The 16978-nt window shown below is 41.5% G+C and overlaps 2 protein-coding genes across 4 annotated transcripts in view; one reads left to right on the top strand and one right to left on the bottom strand.

Annotated features, from left to right (window-relative positions):
* The window catches only part of RRM2B (ribonucleotide reductase regulatory TP53 inducible subunit M2B), an 82293-nt gene that overhangs the window by 23633 nt on the left and 41682 nt on the right, over positions 1–16978 (top strand). The gene's annotated exons all lie outside the window — the stretch shown is intronic.
* Positions 12–11266, bottom strand: LOC121928159 (E3 ubiquitin-protein ligase UBR5-like). Of its 2 annotated transcripts, none has more exons than XM_042462493.1 (12): positions 11134–11266; positions 9678–9850; positions 8218–8331; positions 7318–7535; positions 5945–6065; positions 5765–5863; positions 4342–4585; positions 3242–3356; positions 2766–2910; positions 2014–2144; positions 1521–1581; positions 12–226 (listed from the first exon to the last, which is right to left on the bottom strand). In XM_042462493.1, exons 2-12 carry the CDS (start codon positions 9765–9767, stop codon positions 47–49), a joined length of 1518 nt encoding a protein of 505 aa, XP_042318427.1. In that variant the 5' UTR covers positions 9768–9850; positions 11134–11266; the 3' UTR covers positions 12–46. The 2 variants fall into 2 exon arrangements, with proteins under 2 accessions (XP_042318427.1, XP_042318428.1); XM_042462494.1 differs by having other exon boundaries at positions 2766–2901.

Raw genomic sequence — 16978 nt, 5'->3', positions numbered from 1 at the left:
TATATCTTCATTCTTCACAAAATGCTATAGAAATCGAGGGACCATTTTACCTGCCAATATTTCTGAAACAATTTAGCCTAGCTTCTGTATTTTTGCCAGGCCTTGGTGTATAAAATCCACGCTTCCCAGGTTGATAAAACAGTGGTGCATTATCATCGCCATCGTCTGTATCATCTAATTCCATGTCCACAACACTACGACTGGAACCATGCCGTTTTCTATTTTCCTTTAAAGAAAGGAAATAAAAACTGTTTTGTTTTTTGTGCTATTAAGGACAAAAATCCTCACTGCATAGTTATGTATCAAAACTACAGGGAACAAGAGAAAGAGAGAGAGAGAGAGAGAATTAAACAAATGCTAACACTGTGGCAATTAAACAACTATTTCTGACACATAGTTACATCTACCGTCTGGAATCCTGTTGTTATATTACACAAGTATACGAGTCTGCATTGAGAGAGAGTACATTAATTATCATGTTACACCATTTGAAACCATGACAAAGAAAATCAGAATGAAAACTGTGGTTCAATTTATATCTGACAGCAGGAAAGCAAAATGCTTTGGAAAGTTTTATAAGGGGAATTTTTAAAAAATATTTTTAGAAGTTCTAAATTGTTCTTAAAATTTTTTATATGATCTATACAGTACTAAGATTTATACTCTACAGTTGGCCCATGTATTACACAAAGAAACTGTTATGGGACCTTTTGTGTAATATGTTTGCTGCATAAAATCTGAAATAAATGAAAGTGTTCTTTCTAGGCATTTTCTAGATCCTCCAGGATGCTTCCACCAGAACTTGACTATAGAGTTAGGCTGGAAGACCTACAAATGCTTAGGGAAGTGTTCTCTAGGAATCTCTAGGGCCACCAGCACAACTCTATGGTCAAATTCTGGCAGAAGCATACCAGAGAATTGCACTAGAGGACCAAGAAAATGCCTAGAGATAACGTATTTTATGATTTCTGAAAGTGAATCTATATTATATGAACTTGCATAGTAAGTGGGCCATCTGTATCATGTAACACAATATATTATATATTTGCCTGTATTAATAGATACTTCATCGTATTACGTTTTGCTCTGTATGTTTGCAGCAGCCTATGACTATAAGCAATAAAATTTTGGATGAATGCCCACCTGTGATAGCATAGTGTACTTTTGTCCAGATTTGTTTCTGCAAGATGGCCTTCCAAGACAGCTGTTCTCAAAACTAAAGGTATTCAGGGGAAACTAGCTCACTACTAAACTTCCTGTGCCACAGGCCAAATTATCCTTGGGATTGGCTGAGATTTGCTGGCTATGATTTTCCTGTTCTAGACTGAAGAAATCTTGGTGAATCCAGTGTCTCTTTCTCATTGTTTATTTATTGTTTGTTTCCTTTCATTTCTATGCTGTCTTGCTCGCAGAAAGGGACCCAAGGCAGCTCACAGATAAAAGAGAGTTCAATGTATTTCTCCCACATATGCATCATTAGCATTAAGGTAATTAAGGCATGGTTGCAATGGATGACTTACTTGTACTTTATCAGAAGAATCCAACAAACCAAGATCTAGGATACTATCTGCTCCATTTTCCCTTTGAGATAAATAAAAGAAAATATCTATCAGAATGAAATATAATACAAAAATCTTGAGAGAATGCTGCTGTTCTTGAAGAAGAATGGAGGCCCGTCTAATTAAAAATAATAGTAACTGTAAGCTGCTCTGAGAGCCTTTAGGGCTTAAGAGAAGGGTATAAATAACATAAATAATAAATAAATAATAAATCATAGCACATACATACATTGATCTTGGGATCTTTCTGAAACCAGCCCACAAAGTTATATTTCTAGCTTGTCTTTTCTTCCATAGAATTGAAAGTAACACACCTAAGATCCTCAGGTGATCTCCCACCTGGGAACTCATCAGATCCATAGCTAATTTAGAAAATCTGTTGCATCACATGCCTTCAGAACATACCCTGGCATCTTTAGCTTCTCCTGCAGGACTAGTACCAATATTAAATTACCTTCCATGTGCAATAATGAGTTCCATGGCCTCATCCACTCGTGCGCGTAGTGAATCTTCACTAGCTAACAACAGAAGCAGCTGAGCAGGGGATAATTCCAGTAGCATGCCTGTGATTTTGCTAGCAAAAGCCTAGAAATAAAGGATTAATACCTTACTTTATTACTTTACCTTTATTATTATTTACCCAGTCTTTCCAACTTGTTTGGTCTACTTTCTAATCGTGGATTCAGAACACCTCAACTGCTGGGATCTAGAGCCTCTTATAGATGCAAATTTGTGGGATTGCTGGTATGTGCATTGAAACTAGTCTTTAAAACCAGTTCTACCCTACAGTCTCTGCCATCCACAGTGCAGCAATTATCCAATTTTAAAAAGCTTCCATTAGAGTTTTATTCTAAAGCATAGAGAATCAGTATTTGAGGAAACTGAAACTTACCCTTCACATACACAAAACAATCATATACGCACAAAGGATTAATTGTGTAGAAAACCTTTGTGGAGGTTCAAAGCACATGGGGAAAGGAGGCATGTAATCTCAATAAATGAGCACAAGGGGGTGGGGACTCCAGTGGAAGCATTTTCTAAAAGTGCCACTGATTGCTTTAACTCTGCCCACTGATATCACTATAACCTTCACAACTGTACTGAGAAAAGCATACAAAATATGTGGAATCATATGCAAATATAGCCAACCACTGTATTTTGAGAAACAACATTTTCTCCCAGGTTAAATGAGTACGTTGTGCTTACAGGTTGCATTGCTTGTACACGGGGGTAAAGTCTTTCACCCAAGGCTTGTCGATGTGCTGGAAGAGGATCGGGGTCATCACTAGGATTCCCTTCTGAAGCAGGCCGAAAAGGTCTCGTGTCAATGGAGAGCTGCCTTCTAAAGTCCCTTAAAAACAATACTTCATTAAAATTGACTTTGTTCTGCAAAAGGTAAAGGTGACGTACATTGTGGAACTACATTTGAACATCAAACATTTGTCCATCTTTGTATTAAGTGGCAAGAAGGCCACGTTATCCTAGGTTTTGTTTGTATTTCAATATAGCAGGTGACTTCTGCTTGTTGTTCTGTAATCACTGAGTCCATGGTTCCAAATAGCTTTTATCTTCCAGAACTATATATAATCCAGCCTCACAACGCAGTCCCCTATGATATCAAGCAGTAACTAACCAGTAAATTATTTTCTGGTTAGAATTTAGATATAAAGAAAACTACTTACCTATCCCTGTCTCTCCGAGAACCAGTTCGCAAACCACTACTGTTTCTCCTCATTTCTCTTTCACGTTCCCTTTCCCGATCTCTCTCTCCTCTGTTCCGTAGTCTTTGCATGAGACCTGAAGGGAACCAGCAACATTTAAGACTGCTAAAAATTATTTTTGCTATCAACCTCAATTCATTCATAAATATTACAAAGTATCATAAAGATGTGGGACCAGAACACAAAATTGAGCTTGGAAGCACACTTATTATATCTGAAACTGGGGGAAAAAATCACAACATATATTTTCTTCCAGTCTTCTCCTTCTCTCTCTCTCTCTCTCTCTCTGTTCCTGTTTTGATACATAACTAAGCAGTGAGGATTTTTGTCCTTAATAGTACAAAACCAAAACAGTTTTTATTTCCTTTCTTTAAAGGAAAATAGAAACATCATGGTTTCACCCTTCCCTAGCTTTTCAGATGTTTTGGACTTCAATTTTCATTAGCCCTAATCAGCAAGGATAATCAGGCACTGTAGTCAAAAACATCTGTAGGGCACCGGGCTGAGAAAAGCTGCCTTAGGCACTTACAGCACTGTAGCCAAGCCCAAGTACCTGCAACTAAGATAAAATGCCTCATTATTATCCCTTCCTTTATTTTTCACTTCTCATTTTCTTGTGTCCTCATTGCTCAAGTTTTGGTTGTAAAGTCACAATCTGTGCCCTCTTGTACCCTGTCGAAGTAAATCATGAAAGAATGCTGGCAATGTGTTCTTGCCTCTTTTCCCCTCTCCAAGATCCTTTAATGCAATCTGGCTATACAGACTTCTGCACTCCATTCCAGAATTACTCTGGGGTTTAGACAAAGAACTGATGTAGGAGTCTGGTCTACAACATTCAGGATAATGTGCATTCTGTAAACACACTAAGAACACATACCGGAATTGCAAATTCAGAATAAGATTCTCAATCTGACTTTTTAAAATGCAGATTCATACCTCTTATAGCTGCTAATATAAGCCTGAAAGCATGTGAACAATGCAAAGCTGTCCTGCTGAATTTCCTGCCCACCTTCTATCTAATGTCTCAATTTTCAGTGTCACGTAGAACATGTGATACCTACTTGTATGTGTCCCCTTGTTGGCATTTTGAACACAGTCTAGATTTGGCAGTTTCTCATTTGACAAGAAAGCTTGTGCAATAGCAGTATAAAAGCTTCGTGCTACACCACTGCCTTCTCCTGGTTCATCCTTAAATGTCACCTTTACCCTGTGGACAGCCATTGGAGTTGTAGCACATCTCCGCCCAAAATGATTGTTCAGCTGTCTCATTGTTTGCTGAATTAGAAGATCTCTATCCCGATCAACCTAGCAGACACATTAAAATAAGATTTTATGCTTCCAACTAACAGTTAGGCTATGCAAAAATATCTGTATATACTATGCTGGTACAATTTCAGCCTCAGGCCTTTCATATAAAGCAAACTCTTGAATGGTAAGAATACAGAGTTATGATATAATTTATATATGGTAAGGGTCAGAGAATGAACATAGGACAAAAGTAAGACAGGACCATGCTGAAAAAAATCTGCTGAAACAGAAAATGCTGTCAGCCCTTTGAAATTTCAAGTCTTAATCTTAAAGGGTCAAAATTTCCCTACAAAGGGTAATGTATATAAATAATCACAGCAAGCTGTGTTTTTATATAATGAAGAAAACAGCCATCATCCTTGTAGGTACCATTTCTACCCAACAAGAAAGCTGAAACACTGAAGGGAAGATCCCCAAGTTGCTACATCAGGAGCCCTGATGATGCTGAAGTTGTATCAACACTGCCTTTATTCTTTTTTACACTGAACGATTTGAGACATGGAAGTAAAATGAGCACTGCCACATCAGAAACTTTTTAAAAGAGAGCTAAAATCAGCTCTTTTAATGCTGGGTGGCATTTCCCCCTCAGGAATCTAAGCTTGCTCATTTCAGAATGCCCAAAGCCCTGCAAGCACCCACCTAGCTCAAACTCAAGTGAGATCATCACAAACTGTCATGAGAGTTTGTTGGCCAAGGGACATGCAGAATGAAATGCTCTGTTGGTCTATTCCTTGCAACGTCTATAACTGGGGCAATTACAATTCCATACCCTCTGTTCCCATCTCCTTGGATGCTCAAATAAACTTGCTACATGTTTAAAACTGTTTCCCAGAAAAACTTTTCACCCCCCCACCCCAGAAACTCCATGCCTTAACCCCTCTACATCTGGCAGGTCACCTTACAAATATAGTGCTCTACAGAACAAAAAGATAGAACCAGAAGCTAAGCACACAATTGTAAGCATCCTATCAACCAAGTTGGCCAGTCTCATTTCTAGCTACATTTTTGGTGGTTAGATAATCTTATCTATTAACTTGCAATACATCCAGGGATGTCCAAGCCAGCATATATGTTGAAAGTCACTTGGAAAAGCACTGTAACACTAGCAAAAGATCATTGCATTATATTTAATTTCCTAAACCAAACTAATGTCAGGAAGATAAAACACAAATTTACCTCTAATGTTAAATCCCTAGACTGTTGATTTCTCAGTTTTTCCATCTCTCGACGGAATTTAGATTCTTTTACTTCAAAACCTCCTAATTCAGTCAAGATCTACAAAGAAAAAGTATGTATTAGTTATAGAAAAAAGCCTACAATATGAACAAACAGCCTTCAATTTAAAAAAATACATACCGATCCAGGTTCTGCTCCCACATCTTCCATAAATACCCTGCCAAATAATTCCAGGGAAAGTCGCCAACGTCCAAGCAGCATATCATGAGAAATAACCATTCCCATAAAACTACACTGTGGCCTGTCAGACAAAAACCAACATCAATCAATGAAGGTATAAATGAAATGACTTTTACATATTAAACATACTAACTTGACAAACACATTTTCAACAGGTGTTTCCAGCAAGAGAAAGTCAAAAGATGGTATCACTGCATGAGAATAATCTTAAATCAAGTACACTAATTCAAATATTAAATATATATCAAAAATACACATTTTACCCTTGTCACCACAATTTAGCTGCAAATGCCTGTGGCAACATCTCCAAGACATGCCAACTGCCAAAACTGTGTCAGAACTGAGGTGAGAGTCTCCTATTTGTAACTCAGTCACTTCTGTTCTACTTCTTTCTCTTTTTGCCTATGGCTCTTTCTTGCTCGTTCTAAGCAGGAGCAGGGCTCTACATTCCCTTGAAGGGCTGTATGCTGATGATGAGTACAATCAAAGCCATTCTCCCCTTCTCTCACATTCACACGCTCAATGCATTTTCTCTTTCACTTCTGCAAATGTCAAGCCGCCAACCCTCTATCTCCCTCACTTCTCTTCGATGTATTATTGGTGTCTGTTTTGCTTTTTTTTTTTTTTTTAATTTCCCCCACCCCACCCAAAGCCAGACTTCTCTAGCTCCAGGACCGGTTGGGAGCGGCTTCTGTAGCTGCCTTCTCTTTCTTTCTCTCCCTATCTTCTTTATGGAAGCTGGAAGGAAGAAGAGAGATTCAAGGAACACTAAAAAGGACTGGAAGGGGAACCGGTCCTTTCCATTCTCCTGCATCCCCATCCCCAACAGTCACAGTTATAGCTGACAGGTAAAGGCTTCTATTTATATCTGTTTGGCAGTTGGAGTTTCAACTGCTCAGCAGGCAAGGAAGGAAACCTCCACCATGCAACTGTGCTAGTAGACCAACAAGAAATACTCAGTGGTAACAAAGATGACAAGAGCAGGATTTTCTGTTCTCCCTGTAAAATAAATGCTCACTTGCTCCTCCATACTTGTGTTGAGCAAATACGGAGGGGCAAGTGAGCTTCTACAGACAGAATGGCTACTTTCCAAGGGAGCTCCAGAGAAGAAGGGTCTTCCACACTTTTTTGAACCCATCTCCTTCACTGAGTGTTTAGAAATAAAGGCAGCATCAAACCCCCTTCTTCCCTCCTCTCCAGCAATGGAAATTGTAGGGTAGGGCAAAACGTACTAAGAAATGAGATGCATAAAACCAGGATGAGGACCTTATGGGATCCGTGAGTCTCCCATCTCTTGAAATAAATTCCAGTACCTGAAGGATGTTAAAGGTGGACCTTCACTCTCTGTTAGTCCAATCTCTGCCAATAAGCTGCTTTTCAACTGTGCTGCAAGATCATGAGCTGATGGACCTGGCTTTGAACTTTCTGATTCTTCTGAAGGCACATTTTGTTCTTCCTCCTTCTTCTGCCGATTCTGCATGCTCATGACGTTTTTTAAATTGGCTGCATAGGACATTTTGGTCGGAAGAACCTAAGTGACAATGACAATTAAACCACACGGTAAATAGACATTCAAAATATTTTCAAGGTTCTAGATACATCTGTAATATGATACTGTAGTCTTAAGAATCAACCTCTTAACTAGCTAAATGAGATTATGTGGATTAATCTGATTAGTCCCAAAGATATCTGCAGACAAAGGTAATCTTTGCTGACAATTTTTAAGACAGTATATGTCAAAAGAAACAGAACTGTAAAATACATATGATTAACTTCAGCCATGTATCCCAAGAGAAATGAGAGATATTCCAACATGGCAATTTGCAACCTGCCAGATGTACTGTTCTTTTCCTTCTTCTGATATGCTCTCATGAGCTTATGAATTTAACTTTGCACATAGATATAACTGCAAATTCATAGGAATTGTTTAACAAACATTCTTTCAAAACAGCATCATTTTGAAATATTCTTAACAATCATATTTGTTTTTTAACCACTTCTACACATTCATACTCAAGCAACAGAACAAAGAAGGTAATTGGCTATTTGTCTGCTCCTTCGGCAATTGCTCGGCAATTGCAAGTGGACAAGGACCATTCTCCGCCTAGTGCAATGGCCCCTCCAGAGTCTAGAATAAATATCATGGCAATCTTTTTATCTTTAATGCCACAAGAAAGTATCCAAAAAGAAAGGAAATAGAAAACAATTCATACCTCAAGACAGTTTCTATCCACAGTCACTTCCACTAAACATTTTCCACTATTAGCAGAGGATGAATAGAGACCTTGACTTGGTCGACCAAACAGATCTTCTTTTCTAGCATTTGGCTGAAAAACAACAATTATATAGGAGTAAACCAATAATTATGCAGATATAATATTGCTGATCACTTTCCACAATGGCTGCAAACACACTCACTGCTTTTCTCTTCTCCAATGTTACCGTGCCTTGCACTTACATGCACCATACCAGGTCTGAGGCACAAATCAACACCAATTTTAACCGCAAGCAAAAACAACCCTGATGATGAAACCAACCTTTGGTTGGCATTAATTATAAACAGCATGAAAATCTATAGTTGATGCCTAGATTTGTTGGGCAAATGTTCAACAGCAAATAAGGTTACAATTTAATAAGGAGTTGAAACATGAGACACAAATGAGAAGAAAGATCAAAAGCTACAATTTCATTTTTCCAAAAACTGTCTGCTGGACAGCGCTACCCGCCCTCTGCTGGACACATCCTATCACAGCCCTCATAATCTTGTGAAGGGAAACAGCACAGAAGAGGTAGTACTGTAGATGAAATACAGTTTGGCAGTTAGACAGGATGTGTTGACTTCTGGCCAGTGTGTGTGTGCGTGGGGCGGGGGGGGGGTTAGAAGGAAAACGTAGCAGAGTTCAGGAAATGGTAAAAAAAAGACACAACTGTAACAGATCTAGACACGATACTTTTATTGATGCAGCCTAAAATTGCATTAGCCTTTTCAGCTGCCACATCGCACTGTTGACTCATGTTCAACCTGTGGTCTACTTGGACTCCTAGATCCCTTTCACATATACAGTATACCTTAAAAAATACCTTAATATTTTGTGTTGAATCACTGCCTGAGCCTCTTCATAGAGAATTGGTCCCATACTCTGGGACACTGAGTTCCAGACATTCTCTACCAGAGACCCAAAGAGGCATTTACACTTGTCCCCTTTTCAGAATCATCATATTCCCCTTTAAATAATCACAATGGGATTCTGAAGAAGAGATAAAGTGGGTGGCAAGACCTTCAGTGAAGAAAAGGTAAGCTGGGAAATAACTTCTGTTACAACATGCAACAGGTTAAGTTGGGAATTTGTTTCAAGTTAAAAGCAACCAAACTTCTCTCATCAAATGTGACCAATAACTCATTCATCTGACTATAATAGTCTCAAACCCCCTATATACAGGTGAACTGTTGGATGGATGGCAATCAAGATTCACCATCTTTGTAGGTTAGCTTTGCATGGTGAGTGATGCAACAAGTACTCTTTACTTAATGAAGATGATGCCTCAATAATCATGACATACTGTACCAATTAAGGATGCAGTCCTGCACTGCCAACACTGGATATTAAGAGAACTGAACACCTGAAATGTAACAGGGGGTTGTTTTGGTGGGGTTTTTTTTACTTAAAGTTACCTGTAACAAATGTGGCTGGTCTGCCAGGGGAATGGCCTCTGCTAGAGGAACTTCAAATGGATTGGGAGGGATACAGCCAAGAAATGTCATTGAATCTGATCGTCGGAAGAATGGATGATTTTGGCCTGTTTCAGCTGGGAGTGAATCATCATCCTTATCATTTAGCGTAGCACCTAAAAAGCCAAAAAGTTGAGGGGGTGGCAGAAAATTAAGTGTGGGATCAGTTTGGGATCTTTAAAAGCTACAGGAAATTCAGCAACTATCAATATTTTGTCCAAGAATATCAGAAAAATATTTTCAGAAACATTATCAATTAATTATTTGCTTTCCTATTCAATGAACTCTGTTATGGTATAAAACATTTCTTAAACATTAAGCATCAGAGTTCAGCACATTTGCACATTTGATTGCAGGTTATAAATTGACATATTTACACATATTGGCAAGAGATGATAAGCAGGAGAAGGTAGAGTTATATCTACCTAAGAAAGAACACAAGTTTTCCTGCTCCTGCACCCTGCATTCAAGTAAGGAGAGCATCCAAAAGAAGAGTAGGAAAACAATAGACAAATACAGTGACCTGGAAAGCCTGGGAAAGTGAAGTTGAATTTCTACCACCTAGGTTAATGGACTAGAAATTCCATTTTAGGGATCTTTATAAGAATGGATACACCACAGGAGTAGCCAAATCTTAAGGATGAAGTTACTGCCACAGGCCCTCCATGCCAGGCTTTGCCAACTTAGGTTTGCAAAAGGACAATGACAGAGGACAAGCATAAGTGCCACTGAGAAGCTCAACCAGGAGGACCAGCTTTACCACTTTCTGGACAACCCAGCTGATTACTGAGGGAGAGGTAACTGTTATGACCATAAATCTACATGTCTGGAACCTGTGCCTAATTACTCAACAGTATTGTTTATCAGTATTGTTTCAGACCTAGAATGCATAAGACATGTTGCATGCATTTTAGGTCTGAATCATGCAAAAAACATTTCTAGTGCTGGTCCCTAAAATAACACATTAAGCATAAATTATATTGTGCCTCAAAAAGTCTCCTAGAAAACTAATTCTTTATAACCTAATGCTGTAACAGGATTCTTCTGATCTCTATGGTGTGTATTACTTATTATTATTATTATTATTATTATTATTATTATTATTATTATTATTAACCTTTATTTATGAAGCGCTGTAAATTTACACAGCACTGTACATACAATCTTTTTAGTTAGACTGTTCCACTTAAATGATTTCAATTTGTGTTGTTTATTTTGCATTACTAGATTGATTGGAAAGTTATGTGTTAAACATACATTAAAATATTTTAAAAATGGTTAAAAGCACATTTTAAATATGTTACCCAAAAATTACAGAGCATTTTTAGTCCCAAAATACACAGATCAACAAGATACGTTTCCATGTTTTCTAATTCCCACCAACTATGCAAATACTGACTTTGATTTGTGTCATCATCATTCTCGTGTTCTGAATCCTCATTGTCAAGACCAAGTTCCAGGAGTTCCCGAGTCCTTAAAAAAGTGAATGGTAGATCATTTTAGATGCACAAGAAGAAAATTATAAACAAAAGTGATACAAAAGAAATAATTCAAAGTATTTCACTGGCTTATTTCCATATTCTGAAACAATTAGCTTCACTATACCACTCAGTGTCATCAGAGGCTAGCCTGAAGATTGAGCGCCCTCCCTCCATAACTGTCATCTTTTGGCCTGTGAGGGAGAGAATAGGCTGGCTCAGTTCCATCAGGGCCAGCCTGAAGATAGAGCGCCTTCTCTCCATAACTGTCATCTTTCGGCCTACGAGGGGAGAGCATAGGCTGGCTCATTCCATCAGGGCCAGCCTGAAGATAGGCGCCCTCCCTCCACTGTCATCTTTTGGCCTATGAGGGAGAGATAGGCTGGCTCATTCCATCAGGGCAGCCTGAAGATAAAGCGCCCCCCCCCCCCCCCCCATAGCTGTCATCTTTTGGCCTGTGAGGGAGAGAACAGGCTGGCTCAGTGTCATCAGGGGCTAGCCTGAAGATAGAGCCCCCTCCCTTCATAACTGTCATCTGTCGGCCTGTGAGGGAGAATAGGCTGGCCCAGCTCCATCAGGGCTAGCCTGAAGAAAGAGGCTCCTCCCTCCATAACATTCATCTTCCGGCCTATGAGGGAGTTGACCAGGCAGGCCCAGCTCCACCAAGGGCTAGCCTGAAGAAGAAGAGCCCTCCCTTCAGTCCATCTGCCTTGGTCCAGGCCTCAGAGGGAGAGAAGAATGCTGGATCTGATCCCCTCCCCCCCTCACCATTCCCTTCTCCTTTTGTGTCGTGTCTTTTAGATTGTAAGCCTGAGGGCAGGAAACCGTCTATTATCCCCTCTGTTGTAAACCGCTCGGATTCCTAGTGATTGGGCGGTATATAAATAAAACCTATTATTATTATTATTATTATTATTATTATTATTATTATTATTATGGACGGGGGGGTGGGTCCAGATAGTGCCACCTTTGAAGACTGAAAGCCCCCCCCCGTTTGTCTTGGAGTGAAGGGAGGGGAAAAAAAGAGAAAATAGGGCTTGCTCCCTGACATCCTTCTCCGGGCTCCCTGCCTGGTGCCTTCCCAAAACCCAATGCGCGGGGGAACTCTGCTGAAGCAGGAGCTACAGCAACCAGGGCATGGTCCTCCGGGGTGGAGGGGTCCGCTTCGCTTTATGCCTCTCTGCTCTTGGAGGGCAACCTGCATGTGGAGGGGGGCAGGGAAGGGAGGAGAGGAAGAGAGAGAGTACGCAAATAGAGCGAAGAGGGAGAGAGAGAAACACACAGCCACACTAGACTTCAATCTACTCCTCAGATGCATTTAGATGCAATAATAATAATAACATGTAGAGAGATCTTGCAGTGAGTCCTTTGGGACTCACTGAAAGAAAGAAATTGACGCATGAGCTTTTGAAGGACAGTCTACTTCTTCAGATGCATTTAGATGGCAACACAACAATATGTAGAGAGATCTTGTAGCCCCTTTGAGACTAACTGAAAGAACACATTGGCAGCATGTTTTCCTAGATGTCAGGTTTCCTAGATTTTCCTCAGATGCTTTAGATCCTCTAATAATAATAATATAATAATAATATAATAATAGAGAGATCTTGCAGCACTTTTGACTCACCGAAAGAAGAAATTGGAGCATGAACTTTCCTGACTTCAGTCTACTTCCTCAAGTGCATTTGTGGCTTGCAAAGATCACCCAGTGGCTTTGTATGGTCCAGTTGGGAATCAAACCTGGACTCCAGGTCATGTACTCCAGTGATCAAACCACTTGGTAGGAGGATTAAATGGGCGCTATGGGCCATTGTGGCCATGGGTCATTGTTTTGTGGTCCTCCCATCCCTTCCTCCCCATTCCAAAATAATAATAATAAATTATTATATTATTATTATTATTATTATTTCTTAACATTTTTCCTGCCTTTCTGTCAAAGTGGGACCAAGGCGCTAACAACCATAGAAAACACATTAAACAACAATGAAATGTTAAAAAATACATTTAAAAATTACAAATATAAATATACAATACAAATATAAAATTCCAGAGGTTAATCAGCAACCCATGCATCAGGGGGGTCTTTGGCTAAGAGGAGGAGAGAAGGTGAAAGACACTCTGTACATGCTCAGGACCCACTGATTCTAAGACTGGCATTGAAAACATAATTTGAGGTTCAGAGGCTTGGTGGCCTTCCTTCAACAAGCAAGGTCCCTTCCAGAAGAACATGGAGAGGGGTGGGGAGTGGGTTTAATTTCATGGTAGAGTCCCACTGGTTGACCTGGGCAGGTCACACTCTCTCGCCCCAGAAAGCACCCTCTGGAAAATTGCCAAGAAAACCCCATGATAGTTTGCTTGGGTTGCCATGAGTCAGAAACCAACTTTCAAATAGCATCAGCAAAAGAGCTCAAAGATGCATCCACACTGCAGAATAGGGCAGTTTGAAACCCTTTAACTGAATGGCTCCCTTGCTATGGGATCCTTGGATTTGTAGTTTGGGGAGTATTTAGCCATCTCTGCCAGCCACAATAATCTGAGTTGCATCCCCAGATCTCCTCATCATTTCATCATTTATTTCATTTCTGTGCCACCTTTCCCCCCAGAAAAGGACCCAAGGTAGTTGGTTTTTATGGTACACCCTTTAACTTCCATGTATGTTTGTGCTATGGATCTTGGGATTTGTAGTTTTGAGGAGCTGTTTAGCCATCTCTGTCAGGTGCCACACAAACTTCAATCCCAGCATTCCACAGCATGGAGCCAGGGCAGTTTAAGTGCATCAAAATGATTATTTCTTTAGTGCAGATGTAAACAGTGTCCTTCCTCTCCAAGCTGTTCACATAAGATAAATTCAGATTGATAAAGTAAGGTGCAGCTGCTCAGCATTAGCGCAGCCCTCTGTTCATGCTCAGGACACTCTGTTCATATCTGCTGGACACTCAGAGGGGGGCAAAAAAGGGCTACTTGAGGATGAGCTTATGAAACATGAATGGTTTAATGGTTGGACTCAAGTAGCTTCAATATCCATTATATATAATAAACATAACCAAACCCAAAATAATCTAGTCTCAGCATTTTGGATAAGAGATTCAACCTGTAGTTGACTGTTGTTTATTAGAAGTCACCTTTTCTTTCTTTGATATTCTTTTAGAGCCTTCTTCTTCCCTTCCTTCCTTCCCCTTCCTTCCTTCCTTCCTTCCTTCCTTCTTTCTTTCCTTTCTCTTCCTTCTCTTTTAGTTCTCCCTACCCTCGTTTTCCTTCTTTTTTTTCTGTGTCTTCCTTCCCTCTTCTTCTTCTTCCTCCTCCTCCTCCTCCTCCTCTCCCTCCTCCCGGACGGAGACCTTTTTTGGCAAAAGCCCAGAGGAGGAGGGGAAGGAAGAGGGGCAAATATTTGCTGGGAGGGAGACCAGCCCTCTCCCCTCCCTCTCTCTCTCCTGAGGGTCCGCCCCACGGAGGAGGAAGCAGGAGGAAGGAGCTTGAACAACAGGCACTGCCCCCACCTCAAGGCTCCTTCCCTCCCTCTCTCTCTGAGCCTCCCTCTCCCTGAGACTTCCCCCCCTTTCCCTCTCTATCCAAGTCCCTGCTTTTGATGGAGAGGAGGGGGAGGGGGGGAAGGAGCTTGATAGGGGGGTCTGACGGAGGAGGAGTGGAAGCACCGAAAGGGAAAGGAGTCACAGGGACTCCCTCTCTCCCTCTCTCTCTGAGCTTGGCGTTCAAGCTCCTCCCTCCTCCTCCCCCCTCCATTAAAGCCACGGAGTAGAGGGAAGAGGAACTTTTTTTTGTCTTTCCTCTGTTCCCTCGCCCTGGTTTTAATGGGGGAGGGGGGAGAAAGGAGCTTGATCCCAGGCCTGATAGGGGGGGTTCCGACCCCCCAAACCCCCCCCCCCGGCTACGTCCTTGCCTAAGGCCGAAGCTATTACCTTCCACGGCTTGCTTTTGGGAATTGTTGTTGTCTTTGTGTGCCTTCAAGTCTTTCCGACTTATGGCAACCCTTATAACAGGGGGGGTTTCTTGGCATATTTCTTAGAGAGGGGTTTGCCATTGCCATCCTTTGAGGCCTAGGAGTGTGACCTGCCCTGTGGGATGATGGTGCTGTCCTTGTGTGCTGCAAGTTGTTTCTGACTTAGGGAGACTCTAGGGCCACAACTACATAGGGGGTTTCTCGGCATGTTTCTTCACAGAGTTTGCCACTGCCCATCTGAGGCTGAGAGAGACTGTTTATTGCAAGAGTGTTACCAAGTGGGATTCGAACCCTGCTTTCCAGAGCCATGTCCGACCTCAAACCACTACCCACACTGGCTCTAGTCACCCTGAAATCTGGGACATTTTTATGACAGATGTCAGTTGGGTCCCAAGTTACAACTTTGCTGCCATACCTTTTATAAGAGCAAGTCCCATCAAAGCGTAAAGGAGCTTCTCAAGGTTTTAGCAAGATAGGATTGGTCATCCTTGCCAGGCTTGGGTGGGATCGAGGCAGAAGGAGTTTTGTGTGTTTGTGTTGTGTGCCTGCAAATTGTTTCAGTTTAGGGTGACTCGAAGACAAAGCTATCATGGGGTTTTCTTGGCAAGATTTGTTCAGAGGAGGTTTGCTATTGTCATCCTCTGAGGCTGAGAGAGTATGGAGTTTATCAGACAGGAGTTTTTTGGACCCTCAATTCCGCTAAGGAAGTGAAACAAACGTTGCGCAATGACCTTATACGCGATGTTCTACCACTTGCTTGCTTTCCTTCATTCCCCCGTAATTTAGTTAGCGCTACAATTGCGCAAAAGTTGCATTTGCATGATGCGAAACCATGCATAGCGGAACTCTTTACTACACCAGTGCCTTCCTTTTGTCTTTGAACATTTCGCATCAGCTATTTGCGCATGCTCCTTAGAGTTTTGGTGGCATCCTGACCTTTGTGCTCCAGGGGGGGGAGAAGCCCTTCCAGTTGTTTCTAGCCTCCTATGTATTCCTTCAGGACAGAGTATGGGGCAGGAGTGGAAGGCTCTTTGGGGCTCCTTCCTTCTAGCCTGCTTAGGTGTTCTTGCAGGGCAGAGGAACGGGGCTGGATGGATGCCTTTTGGGTCCCTTTAATTTCTAGCCTCCTATGTATTCCTTCAGGACAGAGTAAGGGGCAGGAGTGGAAGGCTCTTTGGGGCTCCTTCATTCTAGCCTGCTGGTGTCATGCGGGCAGAGCAACGGGGCTGGAATGGATGACCTTTTAGGTCCTTTATTTCTAGCTCTATGTATTCCTTCGGACAGAGTAGTGGCAGGAGTGGAGGCTCTTTGGGGCTCCTTCAATTTCTAGCCTGCTAGGTGTTCTTGCAGGGCAGAGGAACGGGCTGGAATGGATGACCTTTTAGGGTCCCTTTAATTTCTAGCCTCCTAGTTTCCTTCAGGACAGAGTAGGGGCAGGAGTGGAAGGCTCTTTGGGGCTCCTTCAATTTCTAGCCTCCTAGGTGTTCTTGCAGGGCAGAGGATGGGGCTGGAATGGATGACCTTTGGGGTCCCTTAATTCTAGCCTCCAACTTTTCCCTCAGGACATAATAAGGGGCTGGAATGGATGACCCTTTGGGTCCCTTCAGTTTCTAGCCTCCTAGGTGTTCTTGCAGGGCAGAGGATGGGGCTGGAAGGATGACCCCTTTGGTCCTTATTTCTAGCCTCCAACGTTTTCCCTCAGGACATAATAAGGGGCTGGATGGATGACCCTTGGGTTTCCCTTTAATTTCTTAGCCTCCACGTTTTCCCTCAGGACTAATATGAGGGCTGGAATGGATGGCACTTTG

The sequence above is a fragment of the Sceloporus undulatus genome, chromosome 4 (assembly GCF_019175285.1).
Source record: "Sceloporus undulatus isolate JIND9_A2432 ecotype Alabama chromosome 4, SceUnd_v1.1, whole genome shotgun sequence".
In the NCBI taxonomy this organism is placed as follows: Eukaryota; Metazoa; Chordata; class Lepidosauria; order Squamata; family Phrynosomatidae; genus Sceloporus; species Sceloporus undulatus.
This window is presented reverse-complemented; position numbering and strand designations above follow the sequence as displayed.

What these genes read in the sequence shown, in the direction of transcription:
- LOC121928159 (XM_042462493.1), bottom strand. Translation starts at nt 9,767, where the DNA reads ATGACATTTCTTGGCTGTATCCCTCCCAATCCATTTGAAGTTCCTCTA. An exon ending in TGGGAGCAGAACCTGGATCG is followed by an intron (nt 5,864 to 5,944) that starts GTATGTATTTTT and finishes TTTTCTTTGTAG; the next exon opens with ATCTTGACTGAATTAGGAGG. An exon ending in TCTCGGAGAGACAGGGATAG is followed by an intron (nt 2,911 to 3,241) that starts GTAAGTAGTTTT and finishes ATTGTTTTTAAG; the next exon opens with GGACTTTAGAAGGCAGCTCT.